At 40.3% G+C, this 24,820-nt stretch overlaps 1 protein-coding gene across 4 annotated transcripts in view; it reads right to left on the bottom strand.

Annotated features, from left to right (window-relative positions):
• The window catches only part of HOMER1 (homer scaffold protein 1), an 85,609-nt gene extending 61,058 nt beyond the window's left edge, over nucleotides 1-24,551 (bottom strand). For 2 of the 4 annotated variants that reach the window (XM_013190879.3, XM_066988493.1), the window contains exons 1-2: nucleotides 24,048-24,231; nucleotides 2,751-2,907 (exon numbers count right to left, since the gene is read on the bottom strand). In XM_013190879.3, coding sequence (XP_013046333.1) covers nucleotides 2,751-2,907; nucleotides 24,048-24,082 — 192 coding nt within the window. In that variant the 5' untranslated portion in view covers nucleotides 24,083-24,231. Of the gene's footprint in view, nucleotides 1-2,750; nucleotides 2,908-24,047; nucleotides 24,232-24,418 lie in introns of those variants that run through there. The other 2 variants (XM_066988492.1, XM_013190878.3) reach the window with 2 other exon arrangements.
• Nucleotides 24,552-24,820: the final 269 nt, after the last annotated feature.

Raw genomic sequence — 24,820 nt, 5'->3', positions numbered from 1 at the left:
CATACCAATTGATATGGAATAAGGAAAAAAATCCTCTCACAAAACACACCAAGGATCTCCACAAGCAAATTCAAGTGGATATCTGAAATGTATGGTAGGATTTCTCAGAGGTGAGTAAAGATCATGTCTTACAAACATACTGTTGTCAAGCAGAAATATTTAATCATGTTCTGTCAGTCAGTATAGAAGTTAAATTTTATTCAGGAAACCTACTGAAACTTGAGTAAAAATAAATAATGTGGCTCGTGTATTTTTTTCTCTTCAAAGCAGCACCAGAACTCCCTGGTTTCAAGGTACTCTGAGAATACAAACAAAGAAGCGTTCCAGTTACTAATTCAGAAAAAAAAATTTGATTAAAAACAGGTATGGAAAATAGCTCTCAGAAAAGGTATCTCTGCACTCTGATTTGAAACTTTCAGTTTCTGGCAGGATAAGCAGTCTGAGATATAATTCTAGATATTCTTAAAGATGCTTATTCTCCTTAAGAGCCGCAGAGGGTTTTGCGGAGGGTAAAGTTTTGCTAATGCTCTTTCAGTTACCCTAAGGGAAGAGAAAGGACCTAAAGAGCAGAAAGGGGCAGGGATGACAGAAGTAGGATTATCACTCAAATCAAGTATCTTTCTCTTGCAAACTTTCCTTTCTACAGTCTAGATGGACATACGCTATCACTTGCTATCACTTACTGAATAACTGCTCAACACCTAAGCCACTGTAGCTGAGCAGCCACATGCACTTCATTCTCTCCAACATACAAACCCATAAGGTGCTATAAACCTCACCAGTACTATGTCTTTCAAGAAAATGTTGGATGATCTATTTAATCCCCTTGAGGGATGAGCGCTGCAAAACCAACATAGTTTGACAAGTGTTTTTGGCAGCTGACAACATGTAAGTTTGAGACATTTTCAATGCAAATTAAGAAAAAAAAATCTTTATACAATTTCAATTCAAAACTCAAAGATGGAGAATTAATTTGCATTTTTTTAATCCTTCACCAATTTAACACTTTTGTGTGACCAACAGACAATATAAGGCATTATAAGCTCAGAAACCAGTAGTGTTACTGACATACAACTGCCATACAACTACATGTATGCTATATAGCAGAGAGATTGCCTGTATGTGCTCCAAATTAATGGGTGCTTTATATTTATATTTAGCTGTTCATACATACATTTTATATGCACAGATATATTAAAAAGATAAGACCATAATTAGAAATAAAAAAATTCACTGGGAATTATGCTGCAAACCTCCAAAAAGTTCTTCCACAGGTCCCCCCGCTATTCACCTGTGTGTGTTTCAGAGCAGTGTTGTGATAGCTAAAACAATGGATTTGAATCATGATTGTGATCCTAGATTTTAGTCAGATACATAACACTTGGGATGAAAACATTATTAACGTTGCAGCAATCAGAGAGTAAATAAGTGACAGACCGCATTATCAATACACTTTGCCAATAGTACTGTACATACAAAGGAAACGCTGCAGTAGACAAAAGAGCAAGTAAACAAAAACTCAGCAGTCATGTTGCAAGAAGTGCAGCTAGACAAAGGCAAAAGAACTCCAGTGGATATCAGAAGGGTTTTGTAAACTGTGCAGATCAGTTTAGGTGCTACAGATTACAACTACCAGCCTCCATTTCATACAGCATCTAGCCCCAGTCCAAAAGTATTTTCTAAATGGTCACACAAAAGGTATCTTAATTATTTGACAGAATGAATAATCATTGGAAAGAAGACTGGGAAAGGAAGAAAAAGTATGAATTAAATTCTGAGACATTTTTCTAAACTTTGATGGCAGTCTCAGTCACCTAAAGAGGTATTCATAAGTGATCTTTGACAAAAAACTCCTACAAACTTCTGTATGATAGAAATTCTTTCCTCAACTAAAATAGCAATACTCTAGATATTCTTAAAAATGCAGAGTAATGTTTTTCAGCTTTCAACAAATAGCCAAGAAATCTCTGTGAATACTGCTATGCTTTAACAGAGTGTTTTAGTTCCAGCCATCATAAATTGACACATCCCCAGAAGCTGTAAGTGATGCACCTTGAAAGAATTACAGCTTTTGATTACACTTGGTATATCTTTAATGATCTTATTGCTGAAATTTCTGACATACTGTTTGTAAAGCTACTGTTTTTATACCCACTTGGGGCAGAACCTATGCAACAGTCAAGTTTTTTCCCCAAATCCTCTAGTTTATTACGTTAACATTTCTTACAATAGCAGCTCAACACATAATCTTTCCTAACTTGGAAAATAAAAGATAACCCTCATCCCAAGGCCAACCCAAATGAGTTTTTATAAAAGCTTACTATGGAGAGTCACATTCTATACTTCTAAAAATTGGAAGACTAGGTAACAAAGAAGTATCTACTGAGAGATTACAAGCACTGAACAGATATCTTTCATAATGCTGAAGCCAATGATATTGACAGCGAGATAGAAAGAGCTTATTGTAACACCCTGTGCTTTTTAGTAACCTCACAGGGAATGTCTTTTTAAATGGCTCAATATTAACTAAGTAGCAGGCCATCATTAAATTCAGCAACAGCTTTATCAACTTAAATACAAACACAAGTAAAACACTGTTTTCCAATGAACACTGAAAACATCTAGTGAAACAATATAACAATTTTAGCACATCAGTAATGACAGAAGTATCTAGGAAGATACGTGAAGGAAGTCAGACTAGAAAATTACAAAAGTCAATCAGCACGCAAGTTCTCCAAAATAAAATCTACCTTGGAGCCATCCAAACTGATTATCCTGTAGACATTTCTTGTGCTGTCATAGAAGTAGGACACAGTAACAGCATGCTTGCTGGTGGGAACCCAGTTCTTCTTAGTGTTTGGGTCAATCTGGAAGACATGAGCTCGGGTGCTGAAGATGGGTTGTTCCCTGAAGGACAGAAAGTAAAAGTCATGAATTTGATGGGGAAGTAATGTTATTGCACATAAGTTATCTAACAGTTGTGCCCACTGAGATGTTCACATTTCACTTTGCTGGGTACTTTTTTCCCCAGTAACTTCTTTTTGTGTTGCTGCAAACAGCAAACAAAGTGCATTAACATACATACGCAAGCAAAATGCAAGCCTTCTACAGTGAAAATCGACACCTAGCTGTACAGTTAGATAAAGACATCTCTAAACATAAGCTTAACCCTGTCCCATCCACTTCCCTCCCCTCCCATCACCTCCACCTAATCCTTTAAGCTGCCATTGATACATGTGTAAAACTTCATCTCATTGCTCTGCACATTACAGAATGTGTGAAACTTTGAGTGATCATCTTCTCAAGTCTTCTAATACTCTGGTTTTTCAAATCAATCTTAGGCCATAATATGAAACTAAAATGGCTAATTCAAGGTGATTGCTCTAAAACTGACATTAATTAGGATCAGGAACATTATAATTGTTCTGAAAGCCTCACTCTTTAAAGTTTACACCTCAATGTTTCCACAGCAATACTAAACATGTGTAATATACACTGTTTGAAGTTAACTGCTTAGCAAATAATATTCTGTAATGCAAAAAAAAAAGTTACTTTCAAATGTAAGACATACTTTTCCTCATGATCATTATCAAGATATGTGGCCTGGGAATACCACAGGGATGCTGTCCAGAAAGGTAAGGATGGGATAAAGTAAGCCAAGGCAGAGTTGGAGTTGAACATGGCAAGGGATGCAGAGAATCATAAGACGGGATTCTACAGGTACATTAGCCAGAAAAGGAAGACTACCTCTTGACCATCTGATGAAATTGAACAGGCACAAGTCTATGGGGCTTGATGACATGCATCTCAGAGTCCTGAGGGAACTGACTGATGGAGTTGCCAAGCCTCTCTCCAGCATATTTGAAAAGTCTTGGCAGTCAGATAAGTTCCCAGTGCCCAGAAAAAGGGAAACATCACTCCTAGTGTTAAAACAGGTAGAAGGAAGAGCTGCAGTACTAATGACTGCCCTGTGCCTGTAAAGAACATGGAACAGAGCCTCTTGGAAGCAATGTTCAGACACATGCAGGACAAGGAGCTGTTCCAAGACAGCCAGCACAGCTTCACCACGGGTAAATCGTGCCTGACCAATCTGGTGGCCTTCTGTGATGGAGTGACTGCATCAGTTGACAAGGGAAGACCAACCACTGTCATCTACCTGGACTTCCACAAGGCCTATAACAAAGTCACCTGTGACATCCTTCTCTTTAAACTGAAGAAGGAAGGATTTGAAAGCAGCGCTATTCAGTGGATGAGGAACTGTCTGGATGGCCGCAGCCAGACAATTGTGGTCAACGACTCAATGTCCACATGGAGATCAGTGACAAGTCATGTCCCTCATGGATCCATCTTGTGGCCAGTACTATTTGATATAACCCATTACTAACGATATATAACAGTGGGATTGAGTACATCCTCAGCAAGTTTTCAGACAACACCAAGCTTGAGTGATGCAGTTGACATGACAGAAGGAAGGGATACCATCCAGAGTAACCTGGACAGGCTTGAGAACTGGGCCCATAGGAACCTCAAAGTTTAATAAAGCCAAGAAGTCCCACAGCTTGGATCAGGGCAATCCCAAAAATGAGTACAGACTGGAGGATGAATGGATGGAAAGCAACCACATGGGGAGGAACCTGGGGATGACAATGGATGAAGAGCTCAACATCAGCCAGCCACGTGAGCTTGCAGCCCAGAAAGCCAACTGTGTCCTTGGCTGCACCAAAAGCAGCGTGGCCAGCAGGGCAAGGGAGGTGATTCTGCCCCTCTGCTCTGGCCTCATGAGACCCCACCTGGAGTCCTGCACCCAGCTCTGGAGCCCCCAGCACAAAAAGGACATGGAGCTGTTGGAGTGGGTCCAGAGGAGAGCCATAAAGATGATCAGAGGGCTGGAGCACGTCTCCTATGAGGACAGGCTGAGGGAGTTGGGATTGTTCAGACTGGAGAAGTGATTGCTCCAGGCAAACCTCATTGTGGCCTCTCAATAATTAAAGGAATATTATAAGAAAGACAGAATTTTCACAAGGGTCTGTAGTGATAGGAAAGTGGTAGTGGTTTTAAACTAAAAGAGGCGAGATTTAAGTTAGATATAAGGAAGAAATTCTTCACTCAGAGGGTGGTGAGGCACCGGAACAGGTTGCCCAGAGAAGCTGTGGATGCCCGATCCCTGAGAGCGTTCAAAGCCAGGCTGGATGGGGCTTTGCACAACCTGATCTAGTGAGAGATGTCTCTGACCATGGCAGAGGGGTTGGAACTGGGTAATCTTTAAGGTCCTCTCCACCAGAAATTGTTCTTTGATTCTAGACAGTATTGCAAAGAAATCTATAAATATTTTAGTATCACTAAGATAGTTGTCACTTTGAATTTAACTCCACTTAATTGATAAATAGATTGCTGTATACTTCAGGGAATGTTTCCATCAACTCCCAAAGATATGAACTACTGAAATTTGAAGTTGGGTATAACTGTAGGGTTTTTTATTTATTTATTTTGCTTTCTCCTATTTCTAGGATGTGAATAAACATGTTTTTTGTCCCTGCCATCATCTCCCTTTAAGTAAGAGGCAAATTCTTAATACATTTTTCTGCCAAAAATAAAAGCAAAAGAAGAAATTAGGACATGGGGTAATCAGTGTCAAAGGGTTTCAATCTGGCCTTATTATAAACAAGTACATATGAACTCTTAGTAAGATTTCTAATTCTTGGCAGTGACAGCACTCAGGGCCAGCTGCTTTCAGTAGCAGAATTGTATACCTCGGCTGTGAAGTTAATGCTTCTTGAAGCCCATCTGCCAGAAGATGTGGTGTTCTCCTACACTGCATGTTCAAAGAAATTATAGAAGGAATATGGAACAAACCAAAAGACAGATTGTTTCAATGAGAGGTAAAGAAGAAGGTATACAGTCAAGGGATATCAATGCACATGCTAGCCCTTCATACACTCAGCTTCATTAATGTTCTCCTATACCACCCAGCTATCTGAGGTTGGCTGTCTGTTTTCCTGGCCCCAATCCCTTGCACAAACAGAAAAGTTATGCAAAAGTGACTTTTATAGCCCTTTTGTTTTACATAATCTTTAAACTAATTCTTATAGCTCCTTTGAATGTCTATAATTACTTCCTCAAATTAAAAATTTTGTTCTCACCTTCAATATTAGATGAAGGTATCTTCCATTTACCTCCCAGTTAAGCATACTCAAATGCAGTGTAATGCATATTACCATAATGCAACCAGTTCTTTAATGCTGAGACCATAAAAAAAATCTTAGAAGCCATCCAGAATTATTTGGATGAAGACTGACACTGGAAAGAGAAAATAATGGCCCTAACCACATTAACTAGAAATACAAAAAAAAAAGAGAATACATGTTTGACCAGAACTGCTATTCAGTTCTATCACAGTACAGGATATCAAGCAACTGAGACATTCAAAAGACCACAGGTTAGGATTTCAGTATGTACAAGGTAGGAGAAAACTATACAACTAAAGCAGGTAGGAGAGTCATTAAAAGTTCGATTGTTCAACACCGAGTTGCTGTTCTCCTGCACTACCAGCACAAAAAACTTCCATAGCCCTTGCTAAGTCTCCTCAATTTGCTTCATTAAGTGGTCTGCAAATTCCAGCTGATTGCTCAGCTGTGTTTCTCAAAGACAAACCACAGCACTTTGCAAGGCACATGTGTGTGGCTAGTACACAGTCAGGTACGGAACAGCAATAAAGCTTACTTGCACTTTATTATTATTATTGCTTCTGATAAACTAGTTATAGCCTTTTCTTTCCATGCTTTAACTAAAGCTATAGGTTTGCTGAATGACAAGCTGTCTAGTAGATGACACTGCTAAAAACCATGGCATAAAAGCATAAACCAGTTAGATAAATCATGATTTTGCCAGATTACTGGGGTAATTAGGCAGTTTTTTTTCCCCACCAAGGATGCTGAACTTCAAATGTCCCTAAAACTAGATTAACTAGAATAAGTTGTGACACTTGATGACGAACGTTCATACTGATTATTTCTTCATACAAATGTAAGTTACTTTATGTCTACAGGATAAAGAATGTTATAGAATCAGTCACTAATTTGCCACTATTGACCTTCAAAGCTGCAGTACAATTACATCACTTGTACTTCCATTTGGCAACACACTATAGAGTTACTTCAGTTTTAGATTTGCTAAAACATTCAGATGCAAACATAAGTTAGTATGTAAAACATATACAATATTTACAACTTCAGCTAACCAGTCTTTACTCTGAGACTTTTTGTTATTCCATTATCCTCACAGGACATGAGGCTCACCCAGTATGGAAGTTTAAATTAACTCAGCAGAAGTACTACTAGTTGTATTAAACAGGAGAACAGCCTCCTTTTTCCCTTGCTAAGAGCTCAGACATACACAGTGTGCAAGTGTATATATACATAAACACATAAAAGTACTTTTGCCAATATAGAGCTGCAAGAGATAAAAAACAACTTTAAATAAGTAAAAATAATCATGTGGAAACTGTAACTTTCTTACTCTTCCCTCTCTTTCTTTCAGCTTTCTCTTATCATTCTTTCATGACCACGAGGTATTTAGTACTCACTAAAGACACTAATAAGAACTAAGACAAGAACTCACCACTAATGACAATGAGAAGTCATTCATTTTTCCAGAAAAATCCTGAATAAGAAAACAGACTAGCAAACTGTCATAGTAACACAAACCGACTATTAGAAATGTTTGCTCAGGCATGGCAGAAACATTATAGCCAATATGCTGCTGTTAATTTGCTTACACTGCAACAATAGTCAAACAGACTTAAAAGAAGGAAGTAAGTGGTAAGTCCTCTTGGACTTAACTGGCAATGTGAGGACTAAAGAAGGATGATAAACACCACTTAAGGAGGTAGCATCACATCTGTTGTTTTTGTTTTGTTTTTTCTGTCACTGATACACAAATCCATTTGTTGGTATGTGATCTGTCCTTGGTTAGACTAGGGAGACAAACCTGTGTCCTAACAGTTGAACGAACACAACTCCCAAGTTATTCTCACTGCTGAAGTATCTACATCTTCTCAAGCCTCGTATTCTGTTTTCTTAACTACTCTAAAAACTATGAGGCCAGTGAAAAAAAAAGGTATGAACTTCTACAACATTAGCTGATGTCCTACCTGACTGCCCTTCCAGTGTGTATAAAACAAACAAAAAACCTCCCTCTATCTCATACTGGGCTAAATTCCCAGTGCAGTAGCATAAGGAACAAACAACAATAGAAGAAATGGAGCCACCTAGCACTAGATCCCCATCTCCTGTTCTGTCACTGAAGGGGCTGTGTGACACCTGTGACAAGGGGATGGGACATCAGGAAGGGGCTAGGGAGGTGTCTGCAGAAAAGAATAGGTGTTTTCTGTGTTTATTTAATTGTTCGTCTTCATGTTAACTGGCAATAACTAAATTAGTTCAAATTTCCTGAATCAAAATGGCTTTGTTGCCCCTACGCCACCCCTGACACTCTCATTCTCTACTGCCAGCCCCCCGTCACACCTAAAACTTCATGTAACCTCCTCTGGGATCCCCAAAGTGTTGAAATACAGCAGGAGCTTTAGATCTTCCAGCCAAACTATCTTCCGCAACCAGTAAGACAAAAAGGAAAGAATAAACAGGTCCAGTATAATGGGGTCCTTCTACTCAGCTCAGCTAAGAGATCTCTAAAGTATCCGAGTAACAGAAAGTCCATGAGGATGAATGGTTATGTCCATCATCTCAGCCATTTCTATTTTCCCTGATATGGATCTTGAAAAGTTAAAGTATGGTTCTCTAACGTGCATTATCAAGACTTCCTGTTTTTGAGGAACATGGAGTCCACATACAAGACGGTTTTCAAGATGAGTCCAACAATACATGCCTGGAGTTCCTTTTCAACACATCTGCAAGTTACAAATGGAGCAGGATCTCACCCTTCAGATTTCAGTTTCAGAGGTCCTGAGGGAGACGATGCTCTGAATATTCAAAGAAAACAGGACAACATCTCTGTGCTCAAAAGCAGAGGAGTACAGCCATGCACCGAGTTCCCTACCCACGGCAAAGCTTGGACAAAAAGCATACTGCCCTCAGCGCAATGCAGCGATGCATACAGAAGAACCCGCCACGTGGCAGCCTGCACGCCTATCACACGCTCTGGCAGTCCTAAGGACTGCAAGCTCTCTTGGTAGGCATCACACATGTTTTTGCAGACAATAATTCTGCACTTAGCTCTGGGCCTCTGTACTGTTCGTCATCCAAGCCAGTTTCTCTTTGTATCAGAAAGTGTGAATCTTCTACGAGATCTCTCACACATTTGCTGGTTATCCTCAGATTTAGGTTAAGACAAAGACTCTTCTGCTTTTTCAAAATGACAGCATACCAAGACTACAGCTTTCTCCCAATGCCCTGCTGCAGTCCTAAAAAAAAAAAAAAAACAAAAAAAACACACTTTCCCTGGCTTCTTTGTAAAACTGCAGCAAGCTTTTGTTACTCTAAGCAGCTTCATGAGGGATCCCTGAAAAGAAATGAGAAAAGAGATTAACAGTGCAGCTACAGTCAAAACTAATTTGTCAACTATGGCATCCAAACATGACCAATGGTTTCTCATGAGTCTGCATCAACAGGCTCTGTAAACACAATAGAGCAAGAGAAAAATACAGAATTGTCCATAGTTCTAAAAATGCTGTGTGAATACCTGAAGCCTGATAAATATTGTGTGCAGTAGCTTATGGGGATAGTATCACATAACATTGGCATCTTGTTGTATGGAAACTGCTCTAAAATAAAATCTTTTTTCCGGACAGAAAATGACTGTGACAACTGACATCTTGAAATAAGAATTAAGATTATGAAGTACTCAAAACATACTCAGTATACTTGTGAAACGAGTAAGTCCTAAGATTTTGCTTTCTATATTTTATACATGTAGTAAGAACTTTGATATCTTAAAATGAGTTTTGAAATAATAAAAAAAGTTACGATTTAGCAAACAGATCAAAATCTTCAATACCACCAGTTATTTATCTAGTTTTACACTTACATTCTTAAACTTGCCTTTGCTGTTAGGTTTTGGGTTTAAGCCAGGCTTACTCACAGTCAGTCAAAGTTTAGGAAGTTGCTCTTAAAAGCTTATTTTTCTGTATTCTGACATAAGTTAATACGATATATGCCTATTTACTTGTAGCATTCAGTGACTTACTTTATACAGTACGCTTTATGACTACATAATTCTGCAGAGAGCAGTGCCTTCAAGCTATTTTCTAAACTGTTTTGTTCCCATTTAACGATCAGCTTTCAGTGTTGGATCTTTGACCACTTCTGAGCTAGCATATCATCACAAGTAATAGCAGCAATTTGTCAGGAGCTGAGGGGAGAAAAATGGGCTAGAACATTCCATTAAACCTAAAAGGTTAAGGAAACAATACCTTTACCTGGGCCAGAAACATCACCACATTGTGAGAATTTCAAGGATCTGAAGTTTCAACCAACTGAAGTGCTTCAGCTTGAAGTCAGATACTGTGCAGTACTTAACAGACATAAGACATGGGAAGCCAGAAGCAAATTATTTAGTTATCTGCTCATATTTTCATTTTTATGAAATTCACCTTCTGTCACAGGCAAACAAAAAGCAAGGTTTTGCTGATATGGGACAAGACAGCTGCAAGGCCTGCTGTCTTAACCAGCTCTGGCCAGTTCTGTTTGCTTTTCCAAGCAAAAGTTGTAGCCTATGTTTGCAATACTCATTTTAAAAATCTACAGTAGACATTCTGATGAGGGGTATTGCCTATTTTTAGGCACAAAAGGTCCAAAACCCAGGCTGCGGACTCTTGTTCCATCCTGTCCCCTCCCCCTTTGCCTACGCTGCACAGTCTGTGCTAACTCCCATGCTCTTTCTCTCCTCATTCACTCTAACATATGAACAAGGAAGTCTGAAAGATGGTAGAAAACACAGCATGCTTTGAAATAATTATACAGTTCTTTGAAATTACAAATCAGACAGAAAACACTAAATAATTATTCAAACATTGGACTTTTAAAATTCCTTAGATGTCAAAAAACTTTAAAAGATAATAGCAAACCTCCTCCTGAAATGATGAAACAGCTTCTAATATTAAAGAGTACATAAATAAGCAAAAGCATTGCTGGACTCCCTTCTTAGTCAAACTGCATTGCACAACGGTGACAGACTTTTTAGTCATAGCTGGTTTTAGAATTCAAATTGATTTAGTAACTTTAGTCCAGTGAATGGGAAATCACAACATGCTGCAAGTTACTTTAAAAGTTGTTTACTACTGTAAGTGAGTCTATGATGGGTTTATTTGAAAAATATCTTACAGGAAGAGACTCCAGAGCAGTGGTATTACTCCTAGTGAAGGTAGGTAATTATGGATTTGGTTTTGGCCACAACTGCATGATAATAATAAGGTGTCAAACTATGAGTCAATGTCAGAAAATCAGTCTGAGTAAAGGGAATAAGGTGGGTTCTCTTACAGAGAATACAGATATAAGAGAAATAACATGGTACCCATTCCAGTGGAAATGTGACAGAGGACTTCATATTCACAAAGTTCTACACCTGTACAATTTTGTTTCATCCTGAAGAGACATCCTATCATTCAGTGCCACATTCTGTTCATTTAATAAGGAGTTGATGGTGATGACAACCTCTATTACTCTACTTTAGCTAGATATTTAAGTATCTGTAAAAATAGTAGAATTAAAAAATATTTGTCTAACACCGAATTCTATCTCACAGTTGGACCTCCAGTGTCCAACGAAAGAAAACTTGCACCTGAAACCTTTCTGGCTGTTGGGGAATACCCTGTCTTTATTCTCATAAAATTCTCAGAAATCTATTATCTTTGAAACATCAATGCCCTTATGAAGGCTGGTTGAAATTTGAGAATTATTCAGGCAGGACAGGGAACAGTCTAAAAAAAAGGTAGAAAACTAGGTGCAAAGAATAGAGTAGACTCCATTTCACTGACTGTGAAACCCTCCAAAACAGCAGGAACAAGAGTCCCTTAAACAGCTGTTCCCTAGACATCTGTCTCTGATACTCTTCTTTGTTCTGTTTCCTTTCATTACCTTAATATCACATTCATTTTGACACACTCTGATCAGTATTTATACATCTCTCTATATATATTTATACACATATATATACCTTAAAGCTATTACACACAAAGAGCTACACAGACAGGACTGACCCATTGCTTCAAATTTCTTAAAACAATTAAAAGGACACACAAAATTAAAAAAAAGTTAATAGATAACTTCAGTTAGTATACCTTGAGCACAGCGCATCAACAAGATTCTGCCTAAATATCTTACATTAAGAATAATTCCCTCATAGCCAGCCCTCTTTGGCCCTCATCACATCACCAGGCACAGAAGATGCAAAAGCACTCAGAAGCAAAAAATTGTCCTCTGCCTCATCATCCCCTCGTCAGACACCTAAAATGTCAGGTGGAGAAGTATATTAACTTAGAACTCATGAAATTAATGGAATAAATTATTTTGGTAACTTCACTGCATGAAGATGCTTCCAAATTTTTTTTTATCCCCTTCATGTCCCAAGCAAATTTGAGATAACAGCAGAGAAGTTGTAATCAAATCCCCTGGATGCACTAGTATTTCTGAGAATACAAGGAAAATATGAACGGCAGTGCTCCACTCATTTTCCTTCAAGCAAGCAATGGATCAAATTCATCCCTGACACAGTGAAATCAGATGGCCTTAATAGATATGCTCTACATTCAGATCAACAGCAAAAACTCATGATTTGCTTTGTCACAAATCAGAGAAAGCAGAAACCAAAACATGATTCTGTGCACACATTTTCTGAAAGAACAGGACAGAGCACAGAGCACTCTGCAATAAAATTCTGCTTACTTAGATGGCACCTGTAGCATTTCATCCTGCTGTCTAGATAGTGTCTCAGCTTTTTGTCCTCCCCACGATGAACCTCAGCTAGAAGTCTGTCTCCTAACTGCACAAAATGGCTTGTAGTCTAGCACTGCTACTTTCTGGGGCTCCCAAGATGGTAAAGATACTTCTGCTGAGGTCTAACCAGCAGAGGCAACATGCCATCATGTCCTAATCAAAACAGAATACACTGAACTACATTGAAGATACAAACTTCTGCATTCTGAACACAAAATTAAGGTTTGTATTCTACATCAAAGAAAAAAGCAAGAAAATTATTCTGGATTTTTTGTACAGAGTCAGTGAATGTGGAGCTGCTTGCTTCATATGCTAAAGAGGTTAAAAAAATTAAAAAGGTACCTGGAAGATATGTACAGTGTACTGTTAACCTGATTAAAAAAATATATAGATAGATAAAATTCAAACTTGCTATCGCTTCTATAATTCTGATATTTTTAAAGGTCCAAACTGGACCTTTTCTCTAATGCCCCCAGCTACATGTGCTGCTCAAGTTCTGTGGACAGGAAAACATGCCAAAGTGTTAATGGAAAAATCCATACCAAGAACTTACCACTCATTATGTAAGTTCCTCTAAATTAAATATTTTCTAATTTGACATTCAATGTGATTTTGTGCCCTTCATCAAGTCTTGTCAAAGCCTATGCCAGACTTTCTCATTGCTGTTTTTCATGAGTATGTGGCAACAGGGACACAGATGGTCTATTTGTCAATAGAGAGAGGTGTGGATTTTGGAACCTAAAAGGAATAAAAGGAAGACAGGATCATACAGTCACTTCATTAAGTGCTTTGACTGAGATAATCAGCAAGTACGTGATAAACAGAGCAAGTATTTAAAAATAAGTATTTTTAGGTGAAGTTAAACTTAACTAATTTTTTCAGATCATCTTTGACTTTTAGAAAAAACACTCAATACTAGTCATAATTTTGCTGTTCTAAAGAATAGATTGCTTGGCAACTTGTTCACATTTGGAAAAAGATAAAACAGGGAATAGGCATCTTCCCTGCTTAGAATGAGACACTTGGAATTTGTCTCTAATGAGTTTCTGTAGCAAAATAAGGCTTCCTCACTAGGCACAATCATTTTTAGCAACCCTCTTTGTAACATTTCTTAGCACTGCTCTTTCATTACCCTCTTTATTGGATTTAAATTTTCATTTGCTTCCTTGTACATCTCCATACAGAAATAACCCCATCTTCTTACCACTTCTCACCCCATCAACCAAATCCATTTCACCTTCTTCATCTCTAAGTTACTAATTTTTGCCTTCTACATGAGAAAATACTTTTTATTCTAGTGGCCTTGGCACTTGTCATTCCTTTTATTTCCAGCTTAAACCCGACAAAGCCCTTAATAGAACATTAAGAAATTGCCCATTAACAATCAGTTTTGAGAGCTTTTACATTTAACCCTCAGAAATAGATGCCTTGAAGTAAATCACTAGTGCAACCTCGACTGCAGATGCCTTAATGCTGAAGACATGCTTCCACCAGCACAGCAGAAGTATCTGAACTTACATGTGGAGTGAGTAGAATGAACCGGGCTGGAAAAACATGCATTTTGTCACTACCATCACCAACTGCAGTTCCTTCCAGATTGCTGCAGCTGCATGCTATGTTTCAAAAAGAATCATTGGTCCACATCACAAGATGAGAATTGGATTATTTTATTTGTGTCAAGGAACTGAATTAGACTCCCAGAAAGGTAAACAAATTAATTTTATATTCATAAGTAACAAATCAATTTGTATCATCCCACTGAGCACTGCAGGAACTATAAAGCCTCTTTAATTCACTTTGAGTATGCCATTACCATGCCAGCAAGTCCCTCCCTTTTAATAACTTACAGCCTAGTAAGCACTATTGGATTTAGGAAGCAGTGGTTGCATCTATATTGAGCCATAACTGAAAGCGACAGATCTCCGTTCCCCTGATTGTTCACAGCACACATATGCAAAATAGGTTATGAAACTCATCCTAGCACAGGACCCCCAGATCCCATCCCTCCGTAGCAGTTTGCAAGAGAAATCGTTCAAGGCACACCCAGGACATCATGCAAAATGCTGTGCCTCAGGGATGGACCCTGTCTGCAGCAGAGGAAGAGCCATGCCAGGACTAGGCTGTCTCACCGATAAGCAGCTCACAGGGAAGGTGACGGTGCTGGAAGCACAACCCATCGGTACTACCCATTGGTATTGCTTTCTGAATAAAGCAGCATCTCTTCACTGACTACTCATGTCCTAGCTTTGGTTGCACTGGTAACGGCAGAGTCACATGTCAGTTGTACTGGAACCCGAATATCAACTGGTTTGCAAACAACACTTTAAATTGTAATTTAGACATCAAAAAGGCACCTAACAATGACGGTTGTTCTGGCTAGGTTAGCAGGTAGGTACCAGGTATTTACCCAAGTGGAAGTTACTTTACTTCTTGGAAGTGCAATTACCAGACAGAATCCAGTCTCAGGAAACCACTCAGCGTTTTGACGAACTGAGAAACAAAATGCACAGCAGTCTGCACAGAAGATTTTTTTTTCCAAGTTTCTGTGGACCTGATAAAGCTAGAATTTTCTGTTTTTTTCTGCTTCACTAGGAATTAGACTTACCTATGTTAAAGCCTGTATTTAATCATTCAAAAATATTCAAGCAATAAATTCATGCCATCATAGAGAGGAAACATCTAATCAAAGACCAGGAACCAGTGCTAGTTAGTTATCTCAGTATTACCTCTTTTTATGAACAGGAGTTGTTTTCCTCACATGGTGCCCGAATAAACTGGTAGGGTTCAATCCACTCAAAACTCACGTATGAACCAAGTACAAAAGCTTCCTTCCCTCACTCCTTTGCATAAATGTTAGAATAGATACTTAACACTAGGAATAAAAAGTCTTACTGTTTCCATATCCTTGAAATAAACAGTGGTCAGAAACAAGTAGGTTTACTATTTTATATTATTATTATACTATTTCTTCTATGAAGAGAAACTGAGGGAGTTGGGGTTGTTCAGCCTGGAGAAGAGAAGGCTCCAGGAAGACCTTACAGCGGCCTTCCAGTGCCTAAAGGGGTCCTGCAGAAAAGCTGGGGAGGGACTCTTTATCAGGGAGCATAGGGACAGGACAAGGAGTAGAGAGTTTAAACTAAAACAGGATAGATTTAGCTTAGATATAAGGAAGACATTTTTCACTCAGAGGACAGGGAGGCACTGGCACAGGTTGCCCAGCAAAGCTGTGGATGCCCCATCCCTGACTGGATGGGGTTTTGGGCAACCTGGTCTGGTGGGAGGTGTCCCTGCCCATGGCAGGGGGTTGGAACTGGGTGGTCTTTAAGGTCCCTTCTAACCCAAACCATTCTGTGTTTCTATGATTACTTACTTACAGAATGCTTGCCATTGCAAGTCACTTTTAAAGAAGCTGTATTTAAAAACATTTTACTCACATATGCAAAACATAGTATAGTCTTATCCAACTGAAGCACACAGTGCTCACATGTTCACATCCAAAAGAGGTTTAACTGAAGCAGAAAATACAAGTCCACGTAGCAAAAACTGGCATTTCTTGATCTCTAACAGGTTTTGTGTTTAGAAAGTGTACATACTATGCAATAGAACTGCTTCACGTGGTAAAATTCTTTAGAAGAGAATTCTATAAGCACTTAGTGCAGTTCAGTACCATACTTAACTGCAAAAAAACCTCAGTGTTTATATGCAAATGAAGATGAATATTTCTTTACAAAGGCAAACATCATATATATGACTCAATTATTTAGAACAAACTTTTGTATTTCCCTGTTAAAGCTTCAAGTATCAATTTTAATCAATATTTAATATTCAATAAAATTAATATTCAGTATTTAATTGTCTTACACTTAATCATGACCACTAACTCCCCAAACCTCTGACATACAACCATATTAGTTCAACAGTAGAATTCTATTTTATTTTTTAACTTGACTTCATTAAGACGTCAGGTGACATAAGCAGGTCACCATGACAGTGAAGTTTCAGTTAAGATTAACTGCTGTTGTGCCATTCTGGCTAGGGATATTTCTTGCTCAAGACAAGAAGTTCAAAAAGACAACACCTCTTCCCAAGCACTGTCAATCATTTCATGGTAGGAATCCAATTCCTGCCTATGTCTAGATGCAGAGTTCTTGATGTCTGAGCAGCAAGTTTGCTAAATCAGACACAGATTTAGGAAAGAATGAAATTCCGTTACGTTTTCCAGAAGAACATGAACAAATATTGGCATGGAAGAAACATATACTGGGATGCTGACAAAGCATTTGGAAAACAGCATTCAGAACGTGAAAATAATTTAAATGAGAAGAAATTGTTCCTGTCTAATTGCAGATTATCTGTCACTTATACTCACACAAAAGTCAATGGAAAATACAGCTGGTGCAAAAGCAGTTTCAAAGTCAATTGGCCAAGTAGCTGCTTAGAGCCCCAGTTATGGTATGGCATAATTTGACAACAAAGCTACATAGAATACATATGCTTATTTTTGTTGGCATAGAGAACACTTTGTACCCTAAGATCACCCTACAAGGCAGCATAGTCCACAGTGAATCACGTGTTGGAGAAAACACATATACTGGTTTCACCAGTATAACGCAGAATATTCTTTTACATTTTTGTACAGTCAAGCCAGGGCTAGCAGACTGTTGGAAATGAACAAGCACAAGTAGGAATTGTGAGAACACATGTCAAAGATGATTTATTTCACCAACACTTCACCGTAAAGTGTTGACCATTAAAATGTCATTCTTCAGTTTTCAAAACTCAAGGAAGATTTCCTTATATATCCTGCTACAAGAATAGCTCCAAGATTAACTATGGGTTCAAGACTATAACATACTGCTTACAGAACAAGTAATTTAAAAACATTTTAAAAATTCTAAAACCTTGACTGTATTATGCTATTTCTTTTACTAAAAAAGACACCATGAAAGGAAGAAAAATGCCACTGCTCAACATGCTGAGAGACTCAAACTGGTGGACAGCCTCAGAAAAAACCTTCCAGACTTCAGCTTCAAAACTGAGGAACAAACTAGGACATTTCAATGCTTCCTGCCAGGGTAAACATACACTGCTGTAGAAAAAGGTAGGCCTAACCGACCTGCAATGACACTGTGCTTGAGCCAACTCCTGTATTTTTACAGCTGTGTAGTAGCTCAGTTAAAATGCTCACCTGACACACTGCATAGTCAAGCATTTGTGTCACAGTAGAGGCAACAAGAAAAAGCAGTCCCCATCTTCTGTTGTTCCCTCTTTTTGGTGGCTAGCTCAGTGAAAACTTAATGATCAAGATATTGACATAGAATAAAGACACGAGACGGACAAAGCAATGCATGTGGATTGCTTGCAAGTACTTGGAGGAGTAAGAAGAACCTGAGGGGAACTACCTATTTCAATCTCTTCCTTGTTCAAGTAAAGCTATTACTCAAAACCAGTCACACTCATTTCTTAAGTTAGCTCACTTGGTATCTGTAGCTGGGGAAAAAAAAATCATGACAAGATACTGGAAATGTCAATATATGCTTGTATCTGGCAATCCAGCATGACCTATTGAATGCTTAAACAGCGTCTGCCTAGACTAAATTTTTTTTAATGATGACTGGCATTCACCACTACCTGCCACCAGAAATGTGTGTCAAAATGTAGTGTCCTGCCAGAAGCACATTTGTGAGGCAGTTCCAGAAAAATCAATACTATATTCAAACATTGTTCGAATACTTTGCAGAATGGAGCAGATGACACAACGCTACCACCAGGACACTGTGTAGATGCAACAAAGGCCAACAGTGCATATACAAGACTGCATGTGGCATAAAATCACAGCTCCCTCTGGCACCCCTTCCCCTCCAACTTGTCTTGAACATAATGCTAATTTTGGTGGATCCCGAACTGCCCAGCCTTGGGAAAAATAGAAGTCAAGATACTCACAACAGAATCAAGAAAAGAAACCTATATTCACAGCTAGGTCTAAAATTCTATATTTACTAGTGCCATGCTTTCACACCCACTGCACCTCATTTGTGTCTGGACACATTTCAAACAGCTTTGCAGTGAGACCAGCATGAAAACCATGCTCTTGCAGAACCTTCTACAGATGTCTTCCACGTAAGTAAGGACTTGAAATACACATTTCAACCTAACATGGTATCTTAGGAATAAAAAAAAAAAAGAGTAGGGACCAAATTCTCTTATTTTTACTTATTAGCAAGTAATACAGGATAGTTTGTTTCTTTGTTCGTAGTTACAGTTTCCTGCTACTAAGACTATAACCACACACAGGGAAGCCTGAGACTTCTCTCTTTAAAAAGTGCGGGTTTGTCTCGGGTACAAAAGGTACACTATTAAAAACCCAAGCACACTGAATTTCTGCATAAATACATGCCTATAGTGATGTGAGTTGCAGGTATAGCCCTAGTCTCAGTGGGTAACTCTATACCACACTCACACCCTTGACTCTTAGAACTTCTTTAAGAGTGACCATCCCTTGATACTCATTTTAGGCCTTAGCAACTTCAAAATTAAAGATATCTAAACAAATGGAAGAGCTAGGTTTCTAATCTGCACATAATGTTTGCACTGTTTAAATGGTCACTGATCTGGAATACACTAGAAAATCATGGGCTTAATTAAAATCACGTTCCAGGGGCCTACACTAATGAGAAACTAGTAGTAAATCAGTGCTGCATCGCTAGATCATGTCTTCTCTTTGTAGTATGCTAATGCATAGGCATAGACTTGGAAGGCTGTGATTTAAAGAGTGATCAGCTATGAGCTTTACATCAAATTGCAGTCTTAAGAGTCAATCACAAAGAGAAAATGTTTTCCAACAAAATTTCCATAAACACGATACCTGATTTCAACTTATGTTATTAATTAGCAAGCATAAACCGTCTCATGCCACTTAGGGTGTCATTGTTTCCCCTGGTTAGAAGTGACGGCCTGCTACAGTACTTCAGTCTATAACAGTCTCTATGGTTTCAAGACTGCATATTTCCTCAAGTACCGGCATGACATCCAGCCATGAGCCCTGCAAGATGACAGGAGTCGTGGTTGGGAGGGAGACTGTGCAAGAAGACAAAGAAAACATTCGTCTGATGTTTGCTTGGAGACATTGAGATAAAAATAATCTCAGCATAATGAATGAGAAGGATTTACGTATTTTTCAGCAGAACTAGGACTTCACCCAAAGAGCTGGTCAATACAATCTACAATGCACGGCAATATTGAAACAGATCAAATGTTCAAAAAAAAACCTTAAGTTATTACAAACACCTTTACTGAATCAATATGGAGGTCATCCCCCATGGCATTCAGGATACTCGGTTATGTTCTGACAAGCCAGAAGAGCTGTTTTAAATTTCTCATGCTAATTTCACGCTCATAAAACTACTGTGATAGAGGATAACTTAAGCAGGTAGAAGTCTCCATGCCTTACTGCCTCACAAAGTAGTTTATTAACCATTTCAAGCTGATTTACATACAGCCCATCTGTCTAGATATTTATACCTTACCAATTTTTACAGACGATCAAGTTTTGTGGGTGTTCCCTATAGCAAGTGATGTTGATCTGTTTCTGCTACGCTCTACACACTGCTACAGAAAACACCACAAACTACCTTGCTGCCACTGCTTTCCCACAATGAGCATCTCATTTTGCACTTGAAATGGCAAGATGACCAGGAATTGCAGTAACACTGAAATACCACCAAGAAGTCACACCTTCTGCTCTTTTATCTGCAATATTTCTGTGTCAGGAGAAGCACAGCTGATGGAACTGTTGCTAAGGTGAGGTTTTGGAAGAGCTATCTGCGTGGGAGTGAAGAAGGCTGAAGAACTCAAGTGAGGTCAAATTCAATGGTTAACAATGCTTCTGGCTCCTAACAGCTTTATATTGCTCATCGCCCAGCTAGAGAAAGGAAATCGAAAACTTATAGGATAAGAGTTTGGTTTGGAAACACCTGAAAAAAAAAGCAAGAAGTCAACAAAACCCAGTTTCCACAGCAAGTTTTTCATGTCCTCAACTAATGCATATTATCAGATTCTAAGGCTTCAGACTGGCTTTGTAAAAGTTATTACATTACATCCGGAAGTTCATAATTCTCAGTTCCTCTATATATCATAGTACCCTCCCTTCAAAACGGGACTTTGCCTTAAGGAAATGTGTTTGACCAACCCTCCGTACCTCAACAAGGGTAGGAGCTAAGAGTGGACCAACCAGAAACAGCCATTTTCCCCTAACTGTCAAAAATTAAAATACTTATTTCCAGGCAACCATGATGCAAATAGGTACATCTTAAAATATTCATCTTCCACAGTATTCTCTAGCCAGCTTAAGAACTCCAGTATTGTAATTCTGCCATCTCAAACTGACACATACCATAACCATCTCTGCAAAGACAACATACTAAATATAGTCCAACAAAAGTGAAGCTGAAGTCTTTATAAAGACACCTTGATTAACATGACATGACAGAGACAAGCAGATCTAAAGAAACTTTTACCTTGTAATTCCACATCATTCAGCAAGAGTGAAGGGAAAAGACAGTTAAATGAATTTGGATTCCTGTCCACAACACAAAAGGCCAAAAAGGAAAGTAGCTACAGAGAAACTACTCATCAATAAACTGGGAATTAATCCCAGAGATTATGTTTTACAGAACAGCAAACTCTCTACCAGAATTCATGGCTGCGCAGCTTCCATACTGCTTCCAGCATCGACTGCATTTCACTCCAGCCTCAGCAATGAAAGCATCATAGCCTACAAATACTAACCTCCAATTCCCCTGCCATCAACTGAAGTAAAAGCAGTACCAATGACCGGTAAAATAAGGTAATTTAACTGGTCAATGTATACATTAATCTGGGCTACCAATACGCGTTCTGAGTATGTTTACTTAACTGTTTCTTCAGGATTTTTAATATAATCAAATCCCTGCTCAAAGATGCCATTGTACAATACTGGCAATGTTTTTATTTCTCAATACTGGCAACACAAAAGAGACACAGCACAAACTAGCGCAGAACATACTGATGGAGGACAAAGTAGAAGACAGTGAGAGAGAGCAGCAGGCAGAGGAACAAGAGTGGACATCCTACACCAGAGCCTCAGGCTTGATTCATTTACCTTCTCCCATAAGACAAGAGGAACACCCACATATACACGAGATACAGCACTAAGAAGAGCAGCTCCTCAACTACTGCACCCTATAAACTGTTCTGAAGCTTCAAGTTTCTCAGAACAAGTAATTAGCTGCCGTACAGCTTCAGAGACCAGGTCACCTAGAGCTCAGTATCCACCGCATACACTGCATAATTACTTTGTGTGCTGGATGGCACACAGTGAGCTGAGCAGGCTGAACTATGCTGGCAGAACAGTGAATACTTCGCTACAACACGCATGACTAAGAAAGCTACTGCCGGTTAGGTAAGCCAGTAAGTATTGCTCCACAGTCCCACACTTTCTTTGTTCTGACCACTGGAATCGGTAAACTCTCCACCAGCCAGGCACTACAAGTTCACCACACAAGCTCATGCTGGACAGCAGTATCATTAAATACAGAATATAATACACAGACCCTCGTGTGGTCAAGTACATGAATAATCAGTCACTTGCAACTTGCTACTAGAGGGCTCAATTTTAAGACCTTAGTAGAATATCAGAAGAGTACTTTTTATAACTGCAGTGTTAAGAGTCTAGCACGTGCTGGTCTCAAAGCAGCCTGAAATCCATGGGCAACAGCATTTAGATGCCAATTCAAGATCGCTTTTGGAAGAGGACCTCTGCTCTGAATATTAGTAAGTGTCCAATACACAACTGTAGACCTCAGAGTTGGTGCTGGGTCTGCTCACTCACACTTACATAGCAGGGAGCCTACCGGTAACACACACCCACATTCCTGTTTTTGTCTATCTGTTAAAAGATGTTCTGCAAAGGAACTCTACGTTGCCATGCCCCAGTGTGTACCATCTAAAGAGTCTTCAGAGTATGTGCCAGCAAATTTTGTCTTCTTCATCTCAGTGTGCCAAGATACTACTCAGAAGTCATCACACAAACAACTTCACATTCCTTCTCCAAGTAATTTTTATAGTCCTTCAGTATTTAGGGTTATTACCACTCCCTCTACAGATAAGGGTTTGTACTGTTCATTAGAGAACTGCTGCATAAGAACACCACTGCACTAGAACAGCAGCAGTAGTGAGTTTATGAAATTGAGGGGTCTTCTGTTTTTTGTTTGTTTAGTTTTGTTTTAAGTCCAGAGTTTGCATCCAGAAATGCTCGGTTTAGTTCCGGAGAAAGTACAAAGTTTATTACTCTACAACCATTCTCAATATTTGCAATGAGTTACACCTAAATGACAAATCTACAAACAGTACTGATTTTAAATAAATGTTTTCCATTACGTGAATTTAAAAAGCTAAATAATCCTATCTGCTTAGCAGTTTCAATAATATAGAAACCCCAAACACCATCCTATCATTTAGACTTTTGGCAGGTTTTTGAAACACGCTACCACTTCCCTGAAAACGTAGACAGCAACTGCAAGCTTAGGTTTATTCTGCCTGGATGTATCATTTATTTATTTTAAATGGAAACGAATACAGGAGGAAACCAAGATCTAGTGACTAAAAAGAAGTCGTTCCTTCCTACATCTTGTACAGGGAGCGTGCTCCAGCGACTAGGACAGCGGCAGGGATGCAGCTGTTGCCTCCCTCCCAGCAAATCACTACACTGGAGAACACCAAGCGCCTTTAACAGCTTGAGGAAAGAAGCACTCGCAGTTCCACATTACCGACTTCACATTCAAATTCCTGAACGACCGAAACACAAAGGGCTCGAGCGGTAACCATTATACCCTGAACTATGTGGCAGCATTTAGAAAGCCAGCGCCTTGGTCGCGCACTGAAAGCCTGCCTCTACCTTGCAGTTAGCCAAATCACATCGGGCCTCCGTTGCCTTTGCACATGGACGAGCTTCCACCCCGTTCAGAGGCTATGGGGCAAGCACAGCAGTAGGGTCTCCGTTTCATCGCCTCACTACACCGATCGCTGAGAACACAACTGCGGAAAGTTTTCGCGGGTACCTACGTTACGCCTCCTGAATTAGACGGAATCAGGCTCATCGCAAAGGTCTTACTGCTTCCAGTCTCCCTAAAATCGAGACCTCGGGCGCGCGTCCCGGTTTAGCTGGGCGACCCGCCGTAAGGGGTTGGGGGGGGTGTTTCTGCGTTGCTCTACCGGGCAACCGGCACGCGTCCGCCCCGCGGAGACCCGTGAGGAGTTAAAACCAGCCCTCCCCGGGCTCCAGCTCCACCCGGCCACACCGCAGCCGCCTCCCCGCCGGGGGAAGGAAGGTGCCGGGCTCCCGGCGGCCGCGACCCCCGGGCCGCGACCCCCGGGCCGCGCAGCGCTGCCCCCCGCCGCCGCCCCCGCCCCGCCGCAGCCCCCCGGATCCTTACCCCATGGCGGCGCCGGGCACCGGCGGTGCCTCGCGGGCCGCTCCTCGCCTCGCCGCGCCTCGCAGGCCCGGGGGGGGGGCGGGCGGAGGGAGGGGGGGGGACAGCGGCGGCTCGCAGCCGAGCGGGGCCGCCCGCGCCCTAGGGAGCGCCCCCCGCGGGCCGGGCTCCCATGGCCGCCCGCAGGCAGCAGCTCCGGGGGCAGACGGGTCCCCTCCTCCCTCCGGCGCTCGCCTGCCTTCTCCGCGAGGGGCTGTCGGCCGGCGGCTGCGGCGCTGTCGGCCGGCGGCTCAGGGACGGGGGCAGGCGGTGGGCGCAGGGCTCCGCGCCGCCGCTCTGGCTAGCAGCAGCCCCGCCGGCAGCGCGGCGGGCAGCGGCGCATGTTCCCGAGGAGGCAGGGCGAGC

The sequence above is a fragment of the Anser cygnoides genome, chromosome Z (assembly GCF_040182565.1).
Source record: "Anser cygnoides isolate HZ-2024a breed goose chromosome Z, Taihu_goose_T2T_genome, whole genome shotgun sequence".
NCBI classification, from domain to species: Eukaryota; Metazoa; Chordata; class Aves; order Anseriformes; family Anatidae; genus Anser; species Anser cygnoides.
Note: the sequence above shows the minus strand (reverse complement) of the source record. Positions and strands in the feature narration are given on the sequence as shown.